At 39.1% G+C, this 15,360-nt stretch overlaps 1 protein-coding gene across 3 annotated transcripts in view; it reads right to left on the reverse strand.

Annotated features, from left to right (window-relative positions):
- PDE8B (phosphodiesterase 8B) overlaps nucleotides 1–15,360 on the reverse strand; it is a 79,392-nt gene that overhangs the window by 12,206 nt on the left and 51,826 nt on the right. For all 3 annotated transcript variants that reach the window (XM_010725530.3, XM_010725528.3, XM_010725532.3), the window contains exons 7-11: nucleotides 12,091–12,169; nucleotides 11,427–11,567; nucleotides 10,962–11,050; nucleotides 10,241–10,301; nucleotides 1,908–1,959 (exon numbers count right to left, since the gene is read on the reverse strand). In XM_010725530.3, the coding sequence (XP_010723832.1) occupies nucleotides 1,908–1,959; nucleotides 10,241–10,301; nucleotides 10,962–11,050; nucleotides 11,427–11,567; nucleotides 12,091–12,169 (422 nt within the window). The remainder of the gene's footprint in view (nucleotides 1–1,907; nucleotides 1,960–10,240; nucleotides 10,302–10,961; nucleotides 11,051–11,426; nucleotides 11,568–12,090; nucleotides 12,170–15,360) is intronic.

The raw sequence follows: 15,360 nt of genomic DNA on the forward strand, positions 1-15,360 counted from the left end.
CACATATTACAGAGCTGCAAGTGGCAGTAAGAGGCAAGATAACCCTCCTTGTTCTAAATGTCAGGTAGCCAGCTGGAAACTTTGCTGGTGCCACCTACAGAGAGGCATAGAAAAGCTACTCTACAGCAGTTGAAAATACTTAAAAAATTAAATAAAATAAAATAAATTACCCTTCACTGGGTGAGTGGAATCTCTTCCCATCCGGATTTATTACAAACCGTGAAGAATTATAGAATCACAGAATGTCTTGGATAGGAATGGACCTTAAGGACTATCCAGTTCCAACCCACCTGCTGTGGGCAGCGAAGGGTCACACTCAGTCTGTCCTTGAACTCCTCCAGGGTCAGAGGATCCACAGTTTCTATGGGGAGCCTGTGCCAGTGCCTCACCACCCTCCAAGTAAATAATTTCTCCCTAATACCTAAGCCACCTGAAAGTTTAAACCAGTTTATGCTGAAGGTAGAAAAATAATCCACATGTACTGAGTATTCTGTGAGGATGTGGCCTGGCTAGCGGGGAGAGGGAGGTGGTTGTTTTCCTCTGCTCCACTCTTGTGAGGTCCCATCTGGAGTACTGCATTCACCACTGGGATCCTCAGCACAAGAAAGATGAGGGGTTGTCTTACCTGTGCTGTGCCCAGACTAACAGTCCCTGTGAGTTTTTGGCTACTTGCTTTAATTGTACCATAGCTATCAACATGACTTATATGATATGGCTTTCCAGTCTTGCTTGTCACAGTAACAAGTAAGCCTACACACCTAAATCTTTCAAACAGATTAGTACACTAACAACATTATGTTAACTAGTAAGAAGTATTCTGCAATTTAATTCACAGGCATTCTCATCTTCCTCTGTTTGCAGACTCCATTACTAGGAAAGGAATAGTGAGAAAGAAAACCTGCATTTAATACAGCAAACACAGCAGCAAACCATTTAACACAACATGGATCAGTTCTAACGGCAACAATGAGAATGAGGATATCAAATTGCATGTGTGGTCACTTATCCCCACTCTCACCCTCCCTTGCAGATTTTATTCTGCACCACAAAGTTCTCCAGTGTTTCTGCATATTCTCATGTTACTTTGAAAAGCAGTGAATGTCATGAATTCACTTCCTAATCTCTCAGGATGATATATCTTCCCAAGTGAAAATCAGAAGCTGCCTGATAATGCACAGCGATGCTTCCCAGTGTTTTCTGTGGGAAGGGTCTTGAGTTCTAGAAAGCAACAGAGTGCAAGGACCTTTCTCTCAGAATAAGGCAGTAGTGCTGCATCTTCCTCAGATCAACAGAAGACCACTGCGAACTTCAAATCATCCTTTTAGAGTCTCCTCTAGGAGACCAGGGATGTCTAGGGAAAAGTGTTATTTAAACAGCATTGGAAAGGAGTGATTATCTCCTTATGTTCCTTCCTGAAGTCACCTTTAGTAACTTCTGCAGACAGCTCTTGGCTGAGATCTTGAATCTGTCTGCAAGTAAACAGAGCTTCCTAAGACATGGAGTAAGGGCTGTGCAGATGTTCTGCAACACCACCACCACGCTCAGGGCTGATGGGACATGAGTAGCTTCAGCCTGCACACTGTAGACAGGGCAGATACTCTGGCACAAATCGGCACAGCTTCACTTTTATTTCAAGCAGCAGGAAGTGACAAGGTACATAAGCTTTGGGATGAGATACAATGCTTTAATACAACAAACAGCAACACAACTTTTTTTCTGAGCACTCTCCACAGTAGACCGAATTGTTATTGACTATTACAAACCCAGTTACGGTGCAACATTTGAGCAGCTGGCCTTCTTCTCTGAGCATAGGCTCCACAGAGGGAGGAGACAACATTTCAGAGCAGCAAAGACTGGCCACGACTTCAAGGACAGAAGTATATAAAGGTAAATGATAGCATTCTAACCTGACTGAGAATTGTCTCCTGAATAATTCTCATCGCGGTGACTCTTGCAGAGCTGAAGATGCACCAAGAGTAAATTATGTATGTAAAGAAAAAAAAAACAACACACAGAGATTTAAAAAGAGCTACATTCAACACCAGCCTTATCCAACATTTACTATTATTAATATATATATATGTATATGTGTGTGTGTGTAGAAAAAGACTGTCCTTCACGTGTAATTAGAAGTAGAGAAATAATATGAAAGCAAACAAACATTCAATGCAGGAAATTACAGATACAACAGTGCTTTTATGTAGAAACAATCAGTTCCTGTTTAATGCCAAGGTCTGTAAGAGATCTGAGGTTTCTTTTTAGGTAGCGTTTTAAGTACAAATTTCATACGAACATGAAAGATTCCAGAAATAAAATGCAAAATTAGAGGAAAAAAACCTAAGATGTTATTCATTTCTTGTCCTCTGTACAGTGTTTTTTACATTATTTTCTTTGTACTGTCTAAGCCAATTTTGTATACACTCTTTCATGGACTAGTGATACAGTGGATCATTTTCAAAAAAGACAAAAAAAGAACAGTTGAGATACTGAGGAAAAGGTAGGTCTCATCAATCAGAAATTTATTTCTCAGTGATTTTTAATCACTCCCATGAATGAAAAAAAGCAAACAAAACAAACAACAAAACAACGAAAAACAACAACAACAAAAAAAACCCAATATCTAATTTGTTTGTGTTTCTGAAACAACTGAAAATTTAATAGATATTTCAGTTTTTCTAGAACTTAAGTAGGACTTTTCCATCATCTTAATGTTTCCACCTACTGCTTGGTAGTACAATAACAAATTAAAAGCTCTTCTGGTTTTCCATTCCTTTCAGAAACAAACACACAGTCTGTCCAACATGTGACAGCTTAATATCTGCTGGCCACTTTAGCCCATTCCCACCTACTCTAGACAAACAAGCCTTGAAACTCAACTCAACTCTACTCAAGATGAGCAATCCTTCGTGCTGCATTTGCACATCTTTCATTATACATTATACCGAGGAATCCAGTGCAGTTATCTCATCTGTGGTAGGTAGTTCCTTTGATCAAATCCGTTGCCTGCCTGCCTGCCTGCCTGCCTATAACAAAGCACTAGATTGCAAACTCATGGCTGCAACCAATGAGTAAAAAGTGAAGTACAGCAAGATAGCATCTATGCACTCTGTGTCCATGTCAATGTGACAGAGCACAGTGTTGTGCTGCTGCAGGGATTACTCAGGAAAGAAAAGAATTACATGAAACCTCTTTTTCATCACTCCCGAGCCCCTTCCATCTTGTTTTCCTTTCTGCTTCTGGGGACAGAAGATAAAGAAACAGAAGAGAATGAAGGACAAAAACAAAATTAAGGAGTGCGTTACTTTGTGCGGTAAGAATTAAAAAAGGAAGAGGAAATCCTGCAGGAATGTTCTACATAAATCTTGTTCGAGGGAATTTAAGATGGCATTCTTCCCTCATAAAAATCATTTTAAAAGCTTAAACATCTCTCCTACAATTATGCAGAAACTCTCACAGAAAATATCTCAACAGAATAAGATTGTGCAAGCTTGTCATAAACTACATTGATACAAGGCATCTGAACTGCTCATTCCAGTCCAAAACTGGAGTTCTTGAATATATCACTTCCCACTTCCCACTACTGAAAGAAAACCCTGGCACATTCCTCATTTATATGAAAAATAAACTGCATATCAGTACTTCTAGAGTATTTCTCTTACCCCTTGCTGTAGGCATGACGTCGAAGAGCCATGTAAGTTAAGAAATGAGAGCTGTTACATAGTTTATCTTGAACTGATAAGCTCATAAAAGGAGAAACAACACTTCTGTTATAAATACAAGGATGCACAAACACTGGAGACAATCCTGCCAGGCCTCAATTCACAAACTTAATTAGTCCTTACCTAGGCTTCAGCACATAGGAACAGTCACATGAATGTCAATCTCCATTCGCAAATCTCCACAATATGAACACTTAGTACAGTCTCAGATGTATTATTTTCTGTGAATAAATCTGTTCGTTTTTCATTTTGTATTGTGTATTATACATGGTACAATGGCTTCTCACAGTGATTTTTAATTACACTGTAATCTCAAATGCTGTGATATGCTTTAGAGAGACTATCAGTAAGATGAAGAACATGTTTATTTAAATTTTAAAATGTACAGACAATGTACAGACTCAAAGAAACATAGAATGGCAGTAGTTGGAAGTGACTTAAAGACCATCTAATACCAACCCCCTGCCTGTGGGCAGGGCTGCCCTCCCACCAGCTCAGTCTGCCCTGGGACCCAACCAATCTGGCCTTGAGCACCTCCAGGGATGGGGCACCACAGCTCCTCTGGGCAGCTGTGACAGGGACCCACTGCCCTGACTAAAAAATGTCCTTCTCTTCTCTCATCTATATCTCTCCACTTGTAGTTTAAAACCGTTTTGCCCAGTTCTATCCTGATCTTTCCATGAGAGGTGGGCCTGTGCCAACCTCATGAAGTCCAACAAGGCCAAATGTAAAGTCCTGCACCTGGGTTGGGACAGTCCCAAATACAGACACAGGTTGGATGGAGAATGGCTTGAGAGCAGCCCTGCTGAGAAGGATTTAGGAGTGTCAGTTGAGGAAAGATTCATCATGAGCCAGCAATGTGCGCTTGCAGCTCAGAAGGCCACCATATCTTGGGTTGCATCAAGAGGAGTGTGACCAGCAGGTCGAGGGAGGTGATGCTGCCCCTCTTCTCTGCTCTCGTGAGACTCCACGTGGACTACTGTGTCCAGTTCTGGATCCCCCAACACAAGAAGGACATGGAGCTGTTGGAGGAGGTCCAGAGAAGGGCTACGAAGACGATCAGAGGGCTGGAGCACCTTTCCTATGAGGACAGGCTGACAGAGCTGGGACTCTTCAACCTGGAGAAGAGAAGGCTCCAAGGAGACCTTACAGCGGCCTTCCAGTACTGAAGTGGGCCTACAGGAAAGCTGGGGAGGCACTTTTTTATAACAGCAGATAGTGACAGGACAAGGGGAAATGGTTATAAACTGGAAGAGTAGATTTAAACCAGACAGTAGGAAAAAATTCTTTACTATGAGGGTGATGAGACACTGGAACAGGCTGCACAAGAGAGGTTGTGGATACCCCCTCTCTGGAAGCATTGAAGGCCAGGCTGAATGGGGCTTTGAGCAACCTGGTCTAGAGGGAGATGTCTCTGCCTGTGGCAGGGAGGTTGGAACTAGATGATCTTGAAAGTTCCTTCCAACCCAAATCATTCTATGATTTTATGATTGGAAGGCTACAATGATGTCTCTATGGAGCCTTATCTTCTCCAAGCTAAAGAAACTCAGCTCCCTCAACCTATCTTCATAGAAGAAGAGTTCCAGCCCTCTGATAATCCTAGTGGCTCTTGTCTGGACCCACTCCAATAGCTCTGTATCCCTGCTGTACTGGGAGACGTAGACCTGGATGTAGTGCTCCAGTCGGGTCCTCACAAGAGCAGAGTAGCGGGGGACAATCACCTCCCTCTTCCTGCTGGCCACTACTCTTTTGATGTAGCCCAGAACATAGTTGACCTTCCGAGCTGCAAGCTTATGCTGCTGACTTGTGTCCAGTTTATTGTGCACCAGAACTCTTAAGTCCTTCTCCACAGGGTTGCTCCCAATGAGTTCTTCTCCCAGACTGTATTCATAGTAATTCATGAATGTTTGTAACCTTCCATACGCTATCACAGAATCATAGCATAGAATCATAGAAAATGATGTTGTGGGCGTGTGCCTGGATTGAAAAGAACCTCAAAGATCATCTAGTTTCAAAGCCCCTGCCACAGGCAGGGTCACCAACCACCAGACCAGATTGCCTAGAGCCACATCCAGCCTGGCCTTGAATGCCTCCAGAGATGGGGCATCCACAACCTCGTTGGGCAACCTGTTCAATGTGTCACCACTCTCTGAGTGAAAAACTTCCTCCTAAAGAAAGTTATCTGAAAGTTGAGTTTAAGCCATATATAATTATGCTGAGGCACTGTAGCATTAATGATTTGGATCTAAACTTGAACCATGACAGATACTATCTTGTAATTAAATATGTACATCATTTGATTTCCTTGCATGCTTCCATAACAAACTATTTTTGTTCTGAAAATAACCCTGATATATTTTATGGCAGAATAAATTTTTATTTATTTAAGTATTCAGAAGTGGATCTCAGTTTTTGCCAAGTACATAACTTCTCTATATTTTTAATTTTCTGCAGAAAGTGTTCTGAGAGAATAATTAAAATCCTTAACAAAAGCTGAATACAAACTGAACTGGAGGAAAAAAAACAATGGAGGAAACCAATTGTGCAAATATTCTATTTGCCACAGAAAATGTCTTTCCAGAGTTGTTTTTCAAAACAAGAAATAGTGAAATGTTAAGAAATGTGTTTCTCTTTTGCTTCACTGAAGACAACAGCAGTGTACTTGCAGCAAGCATTGGGGTCCCAGCTCCCCTGGCAGGCACCCATTGCCTTGAGCTGCCCAGAGCCATCGCCTTGCACTAGCCTCCCAAAGGCAGCTGGCCTGTTGAACATGGTCTGAGCAAGATGGTGGAGCCACCACATACATTGACAGTGCTGTGGTGTGGGCTCCTCGGTCAGGAACTAGGTGAGTGTCCAACATAAAATACAAATCTCATCAGACCCACACACTGACCAGTGCTGGAAAAAAAAAAAGAATTTGGGCCACTCTCATTGTTTATCGCACAGGGTACCAATCTTTCAAGGAAATCCCCAAAGAATGGCAGCCTCAAAACTTCATGAACTGTCCACCATCTGGACAGAACAAGACATCTCAGCAAGAGGCAGTAGCTTAGAAGGACTATATATTCTGAATGTCCCTGGCAGGCTGAGGCCTCCTGGCCAGCAGAAGCTGCAGCTGCAATGCTGGTGTTCCCAACACATAGGTGGCAACTCATGAAAGGATGTCAAGGCAAGCATGGGCTATTTGAGCCCCATGGCATAGAAAAATTAAGAAGCACCCTGTTGCACCTGAACCAATTTCTAGTGCCTGAGGGCACATAATCAACTCACCCAGCTGCTGCATTATCAAGGAAGGGGTATGCTCTTTTTATGGGAACATACTGACACAAAACAGCAGATGAAAGCAAGGGACTGCCTTCCGATAGAACCCAAGGATGAAGTCAGAGCATCTAAAGAAATAGATAAGATTACTTGCTCTGAAACCAAAGAATAGGAGTGCTTGTAATGGCCTTGCCTACACCGGAACTTCATTCTATACAATTCTTTGCTCAAGTCCCATTTGACTCAATGGCAGCACATCTTCAGTGCATTAGGGAGGAACGGAGAAAGTGGCTGTATTTCAGTGCAAGCTCTGTCTGTGGTCTTCTTACCCAAATTCTTTGCAATTGCAGACAGAATGCCATTAACTGTTGAATTCCTCAACTTCTGAAAACATTTCTTTCACAAATGCAGAAAGCCTACACAGGTAGACACTTGCCCTCGTTTCCCTGAAACTGTTTCCAAGAGGATGGTGTACAGCATTTGAAAATACTGCAGTGTACTGAGAACTGGAAACATAGGGAGTATCACAAGGCTAAGTGAATCAAATCCAACAGGTAACTTTTATACCCCAGAGACCGTTTTATTAACACTGTATGTGTATTAAATAATTGATAAACTTATTTAGTTTTCATCACGTTTTCATGGTTTTTCAGTCTGTCCCACCAACTGCTGCAGAAAATGAAGTGCTCCTGCAGTGCTCAGCAGTGCTTTCTCTTTTGTTGAACTTCTCTTTACCACTAGAGGGTGCAAAACTGCAGTGTTCAAATGCTGATCACAATCAAAAAAATCTGAGCAGCATCACTGCAAAAATAATTTAGGAAGTCTTACAAATACAGTACAGATATTGTTACACATAACCACCATTCCCAATCTAAACCATAAGAAGACCTCAAGATGCTGTTAAGAGTTTTCTATTTGATGCCAGAGCATCTGATACTGTACTAGAGGCAGGAGAGATTTCTACCACAGAACAGAAACACACACATACACACACATACACACAAAAACCCCAACCAAACAACAACAACAAAAAACCCACCTAGTTTTGTGGGTTGTACCTTAATTTTTTCCCTATAGACCTTCAATCTCTACAGAATATAACTTCTGTCAGGCTGTAATCTTTAATCATTTAGTAGATTTCTATATCTGTTCAGAATGTTTCAGAGGTCATACAACCTTGTCTAAGATGCCCAGGCATAAAGATCATTGCATTTTGCTTTATTTACTGATAACTGCTCGTGATTCAGCACTGAAAAACACAAACTGATAGTGCTTTCCAACAGTGCCAGTAGTATAGAGAGCAAGGCCTTTAACACGTATTTGTAAATAATATTTATTGTTAAGTTTACCTACTTAGTCCAAAGAACTGGAAGACTTGCACTGCTGTTTATTTTTTATTTTTTTTTTAACAGATGACTGCAAGTCTGTAATTGTTTTGTACTGATCACCTTACATAAAGAGTATTACATTTACACTGCACCAGCCTTTCAGCTGTGTGTACACTGTAGAAAAATACATCAAATGGTACTTTGCTTTCAAATCAACATCAAAGCAGCTGTAAATGAAACAACATGAACAATGAGGTTTTACTAATGAATAAAAAAAGAAATACTGTGTAACATTAGTACTTCTTCCATTACAAAAGTCTCCTGCACTCTAGGCTGTACTTTTAAAATCCTGCTACTGTAAATTATGCTGCTAATACTAAAATCTTTTTTTGATCCAAATAGGAGGTCAGTTCATAACATTTCAAGCTTTGTTTTTAAGTGGCAGAGGTTCAAATTTCTTCCAAAAGCTATGCATATTTCTTTGTTGACTTGATTCTATGGTTTCAACTAACAGACAATTTTACAGAATATTACCTATTAACGTCCAATACTTTTTTTTCAGTAATCTATTAATTAGGATAGGCTTGTTATACTGAAGAACAGGCATCTAGAAATCCTAGTGATCTTCCATGCATCTTTATGCACACATGGTCTTTATTCTCAGATACATAAAAACACATTTAAAATTTTAAATAAAAAATATACTCATTTCCTAAAACCCACGTTTCTAGGAAAAAATGGAAATTATAGGAAATGTATCATATTCCATAAGCACATCCTCACTTTAAATTTTAATAGCTACCCCTTATGCTCCCTACCTTCAATCTCACTCTCATAGACCACAGATAGATTTCACTCTTTGACTCAGAGAAGTCCAAAATTTCTTATTCCACTGGTTTTTGAAGCAAAACATACAACATGCTCAGTGGCTTCAAAGGCTATTTCAAATAGTGTGCAGGAGCAGATCAGCCAAACAGCTTCTCATGCCTCCACAGTTTTTACAGGACCTGGTGGATACGTGCCTGACCACATGTGAATACATGTGCAAGGAACCTCCAGTCTTCCAGTGCGTGCCCACTGCACCTTGTCCTGGCACTAGGCACCACTGAAAAGGGCCTGGCTGCATTCACTTTGCAACCTCCCTTTCAGGTATTTACAGACATTGATGAGATTCCCTGGAGCTTCCTCTTCTCTGGATTGTACAGTCCCAGCTCTTTCAGCCTTGTCTCACAGAAGAAATGCTCCAGTCCTTTCATCATCTTTGCTGACCTTTGTTGGACCCCCTCCGCTATGCACTTGTATGGGTGGCCAAGGACTGGACACACACTCCAGGTGTGGCTGCACCAGGGCTGAGCAGAGGGGAGGAATCACCTTTAACCTGCTGGGAGTACTTTGCTGAGTGCAGCCAAGAATCACTGAGAGAGGCTCAAATTATGGCTTGGACTGCAATTACATTCCTCCACAACAGACACACTGTGGAGTATATGATATCTCAGGTCCTACACCGAAGGCAATACTACACAATTTTTATTTTATTCAAGATCCACATATTTACAGATCTTGTAACAGCTGAGCGTAGGTCATTATCAAACATAAGTCAGATCAGACTGTCAAGAGCTGTTGTAGAAAAAATACCTTGAACTCCCTTCCATTACAGTACATGATGCTCCCTAGTACCACAGACAGCTGTCTTATCCACGTTCCATAGAGTAACAGTCTTTCTCAACTCAGCAGTCCTACAATAAGAGAACAGCCCAGCAGAAAAAGGCTAAGCTCAATGCAAATATATATATTTTTTTGCTTGATCCAGCAACCAGTGATAATCTCACTCGCAACATTTTTTATGAGAGAATGTGATCTACATCAACTTCTTAAGCAAAAAATATAATTACTAAAAGAGATGAGAATTATGATATCAAAGAAACACAGTACCTGCTTGTTGTTCTCATTAGTACAACATAGCCTTTTGAGGGATACCAAGTGTCTGATCTTCCTACCAACAGAAATAATCTATTGTTATCACATCAGATGGTAAAGAGGGAAGTGAAATGACATACTGCTATTTTTTTAAGCTGAATTCTAGATGCTTTAATGGAACAAGATACTAAAACCAACACCAAACAACTGACTGAGCAACAAGCAGTGAAACAGTTGTGTTTTTGTTCTAAGATACATGACTATGCTGATGCTGAAAGAGTTCACTCACACATCTAGGAGCAGAATTTGGCAACATGCACATCATACATGACAAAAGTGCAAGCACATGCAAGTGTGCATAAAAATGAATCACTTGGCTGCTGACTCTTCCAATTGTCTGGTTAACAGTTTGAATACTTTGGAGTAACTTCACAGAGAAATGCATGGTAAAATCAACCCAAACACCAATTTTCAGCTGTCTGTATAATAGCAACATTATCCATTCTTATGATTTCACAGTTCTTTAGCCAGGAAGGGAAGACACCAAAATGGACAAATCAGTAAAAATCATGGCCTTCTTAATATTGCATTTTTTTCTTGCACAGCTTGAAGTCAGCAGTGTTATCACCATCCTGCTCCTTAATACATGGAGGTTCATGTCAAATGCACGGATAGGGAAAGCACACAGAAGGATTAAAAAAAATAAAAGCAACTGTACTCTGGAGATGTTAATTACCCTCCTTGACCGATCACTGGTGTTATCTTCACATGTTGCTGGATACTGTCTCCAGATTTTCTTCTTGCATAGTAAACCCCTTGCCATTCCTGAGAAAATATGCACAACAGAAAGCATCTAATAATACATAGTTTGCAGTCAAATATTCATTTATTATCGCTTAGTCCTTGTGTAGTAAATAATTACATACCAGTTCATGTTTATATTCTAAAAAAGTGTAAAATCTTGTAATCCTCAGTGTAGCTAAGCAGATATTTGCTTGTCTAAGGACAGTGTAAACTTCTTCATATATTTCTGTTGTGAAAAATTGCCTGATATTTTCAAAAAAGTTCAGGAATCAGAGGAACAGAATTCAGATGTGCAACTCGAGAGAACACAGTCTCGCGTTTTTAAACCCAGAATTTAAAAAATAAAATAGACTGGAAATCCAAATTAGAATTGCCCAAGCTGATTTTAGCTACTTACCTTTCCTTTTTTAATACATGCGTTGATTGTGTCTGACAGATCTGCACGGTTTTTGTCACTTTTTGGTAGCTCAGTAAATTCCTTGCCAATGAGCTCTCCCTTTTGATACCCCATCATCTGCTCGAAAGCTGGATTAACATACTGTGAAACAAAAGAAATTAGGGATAAGAAGGGCATACTTAGAAGATAATTATTCACATAAGCCTATCAAAGTATTTTAGGGTTCACACCTAAATCCAAAACCAACATCCCTGCAGTCTGTCACATAAAATATTATGCAAATAGTGAAACACTTCACTTACATTTGTTAGAGACATATTTATTTATTTATTTATTTATTTATTTATTTAACAGACGGAGTTGAACATAGAATCTGATATAGAAAACATGGAAAGAAACAAGCCCCTTTACTGTACAGGGTATGTATTTCTGCAATAGATTTCATGTTCATTTTACTATTAGCAACTGGAAATGATCATCTGAGTAAAGTTAGAAAAGGAAATGTTCTAGAAATTCAGCAAGTGTCAACAGGCAGCATCCAGAAATGCTGCAGAAATATGGCAACAAAAGCAAAACACTGAGTTAGAAGAGACATTACAGAACAAAGATCTCTTCGGGGTTTCTGTCTTTGAATTCTACAAAATGATTGATCTTTTCCCCATACCTGAATAACACGATCTTCACTGGTTATTTCTATAGCTTCCTGACAGTGTTCTAATGCTGTAAATACTGCATTACATGCCCTGAAATTAGCAAATGATTCACATTAGTTTTATTGTTAGAACATTTTGCTTATCGTAAACAGATTATTGCACTGTACTTATCCATGGATTAATCACAAATAAGCATGCTGTTTCAACCAAACCAGGTAGCCACCACCATTATAATTTTCTGAGGAATTTAATCTTTGGACATTCCCGTTGCTGACATATTTTTCTGTGGTCACATTGTAAAATTGCTCACAGGCACCGCACCACTCAATAGCGCGCTGCCTTTTCCAAACACCCTCTGTAGAGCAGGAAATAAAAATTAGTAAAAATAACAAATGGCTGCATACACATGCAATAGAAAGTTTTGTGAACAACAAGGATAGGGAACACAAAAATCAGCGCAGCAAATTTTGTGAATCTATGTATATAAAATATATCCTAATATATACCCCAATAAAATATGTGCTGACATACACATATGTAAAATGTGCTGTGCTTATTTTACATGTGTATATACACACATACATATAAGCATAAATGTAAATTTTTCAGTACAGCAACCTTGATTATCAAAGAAGTTGTAATGCTACACAATAGAGGAAATGACTTAAGCCATCACAAAATCCTAGTCAGAAAAATATCACTTTTCCTGCTTTCAATTTATAATTCAGTGGCTTGACTTTAATACAGGCTAGTCTTAATTAAGAGCAAAATAATCCCCACCTTCCATTTTTTCAGGGCTATCCCTGAACTAATGCAGGAAAACAAAATCTTTACTTTTTTGCTACAGGACTGATACTGCTTAAACTATAATTTACACAGAATGGGATTGAAATAATGTTATTTAATGCTAATTAATTATGTTAATTAAAACAATGTATTAATTAACACAATAAAACTATGGAGATTTAGTGCATACTAAAAGACACAACTCAGACAACGTACTGTGATAGATTCCTGTCCTTTTCCTGGCCTAAATTCAGAGCAATTATCTGCTGTGTATGTCTCACTGCAGGGAGCATAAAATGCACCATGCATAAACATCCTTGTATACAGCTATAACCTAGTGGAAATGTCTTGCTCACAGACTGTGATTAATACTGATGATCTGTACATGGTTAGCACAGAAGTATTCTACCTCTGCATCAAGGAATATAGGATATTGGTAGCTTTGCTCATCATGGAAGTAACTCAGAAACAAATTGGAAAGGAAATACACACGAAGACATACATACACAATGATGTGGTCGAAGATTTGTAGGAAGAAGCACTGTATGCAGAAGACAACTGTACTCCTTCAGTTTATGCAATAAAATGAACTACCAGTGTAATTTTACAAGGGACAACCTAGCAGTTCAAGTTTGCTCCATGGTGTGATTTTGTGCTGTGCAAAATAACTGAGTTATCTCAGTGGTAGATGCTCATCTGGAACACCAGCACTAACAAGTCATTAAGTAAGCTTTCTGCAAGAAAACACAGAGCTGTTTTGAACTGTTCGCAATATTCAAAATGTACTTTTTCATTTGATCTGGCAATTAAGCCTAGCTTTGGTAAAGGCACACGTCCCACAGATGCCCAAAAAAACTTTAGAACAAAAGAAACAAAAAATCTGTCTAAGAAACAGTGTACCCATCCGGAATAAGAAAGACAGTTCTGTTCACTGAAATGACTTCAGATACTGCTTCCCTGGGTTGGTCCAAAAATCTCACAGACTTTCTCTTCTATGCATACACCTAAAAAATCCTGGGTTTTGTCCCACTGGTTTACTTTCTGAGAACATTATGTCTTTCTTTTCACATATACAAAGACATATCAAAGACCAGGAACCCTGTGAGACAAATACCCAGTGCAACATTTTTTTCCCCCATTTCATTAAATCACAGAGATGAAAGCAAATTGTACCCAAGTAGGGCTAGCAAATCTAGTTGTGCTTATTTTTTCATGGTAAACTCAATCAGAATATCTGCCTCTTTCGGTAAAGGCAGGAAGAAGTTGCAAGGCATCAGCTTCTCTAAATTACAAGCATGCCTTCTCAGAAAATTCATCTTTCAGAAGGCTACTTCGATCCCCCAGATGTTAGCACAAAGCTTGTTGCATTTTAAAAAAAAGTAGTATTTAACTCCTCTAGGTCTGCCTCGGGCAGTGGCAGCAACAAACTCCAAAATACCACAGCTGTGCTGCTGTGTTACCAAAGCTTTCTGAAACAGTAGTGCACAGAGCTGATGTACATATACAGACATACACATGTGTACATATATGCATGCTGTGTTACTAATATGCAAAACATATGATAACACAGAAAACATCTAATTTGCTATACGTTCACATAAATTAAAGGGAAGTTCACAGTTTACATAACTAATGTTAGAAGAGTAAAAGCAAGCCAAATTAAAGCGGATGGTACAACACTGTTTACATAAATAACACAGAAGAGAGAATTGTCAGTAGCTGAAAAGCTTCTGAGGACTGACACTCTCCTCCAAATTTCAAGATTTTTTTTATTGGTGATAGTTTTAAATAATGTCACAGAAAAATATGGCAACCAATATGTGAGTCACACTTCCCTGTTTCTGAGTTTTAATTATCTGCATTTATAGTTGATATCACGAACAGAGATGCTTAAACTCTACTGGCACCAAATTCTTAAAGTAGGTTATTCTATATGTTACAGCAGGTAATTTTCAGTGAGAAGGACATAAAGTTTATAACAAAAAGAAATAAAGGAAAACAAAACAAACACAAGAAGTCATTGACACATACACTGATGTTTTAGGGAAACAGAAGGATAATTTCCACTCTTTTATGTTTCGATAAACACTAAGAGAAAGATGGAAATGACAAAAAGCTACTACACACAGAGTAATAAGCAATGAATGTCCTCAGCTAAGAAATTAAGGTCATCTGCACATATTTTTATGGTTTCTCTAAGAATCTTACTTGAGACATCGTCAGGCAGCAAAGTGGAATGCTGTCTGAACAGTGAGAAGAGTAATCCTCAAGATGATATCCAACAGCTGGAAGAAGTTTCCTTTTTGTCTACAGTATGCTTGTTACTACAAAATCTGGTTTATTGGACCTAAACACAAGCTACAGGTATTGCTTGTATGAACATAAACTGATGTTTGCTAACTAAATTCACAAGTCACACATTTCACACTGCATTTACAACTGAACCAAGTCAGATTCAGCTCTAGTTAAATTCTAAAATTTCTGTTTTTTTTTTT

The sequence above is a fragment of the Meleagris gallopavo genome, chromosome Z (assembly GCF_000146605.3).
Source record: "Meleagris gallopavo isolate NT-WF06-2002-E0010 breed Aviagen turkey brand Nicholas breeding stock chromosome Z, Turkey_5.1, whole genome shotgun sequence".
Taxonomy (NCBI): Eukaryota; Metazoa; Chordata; class Aves; order Galliformes; family Phasianidae; genus Meleagris; species Meleagris gallopavo.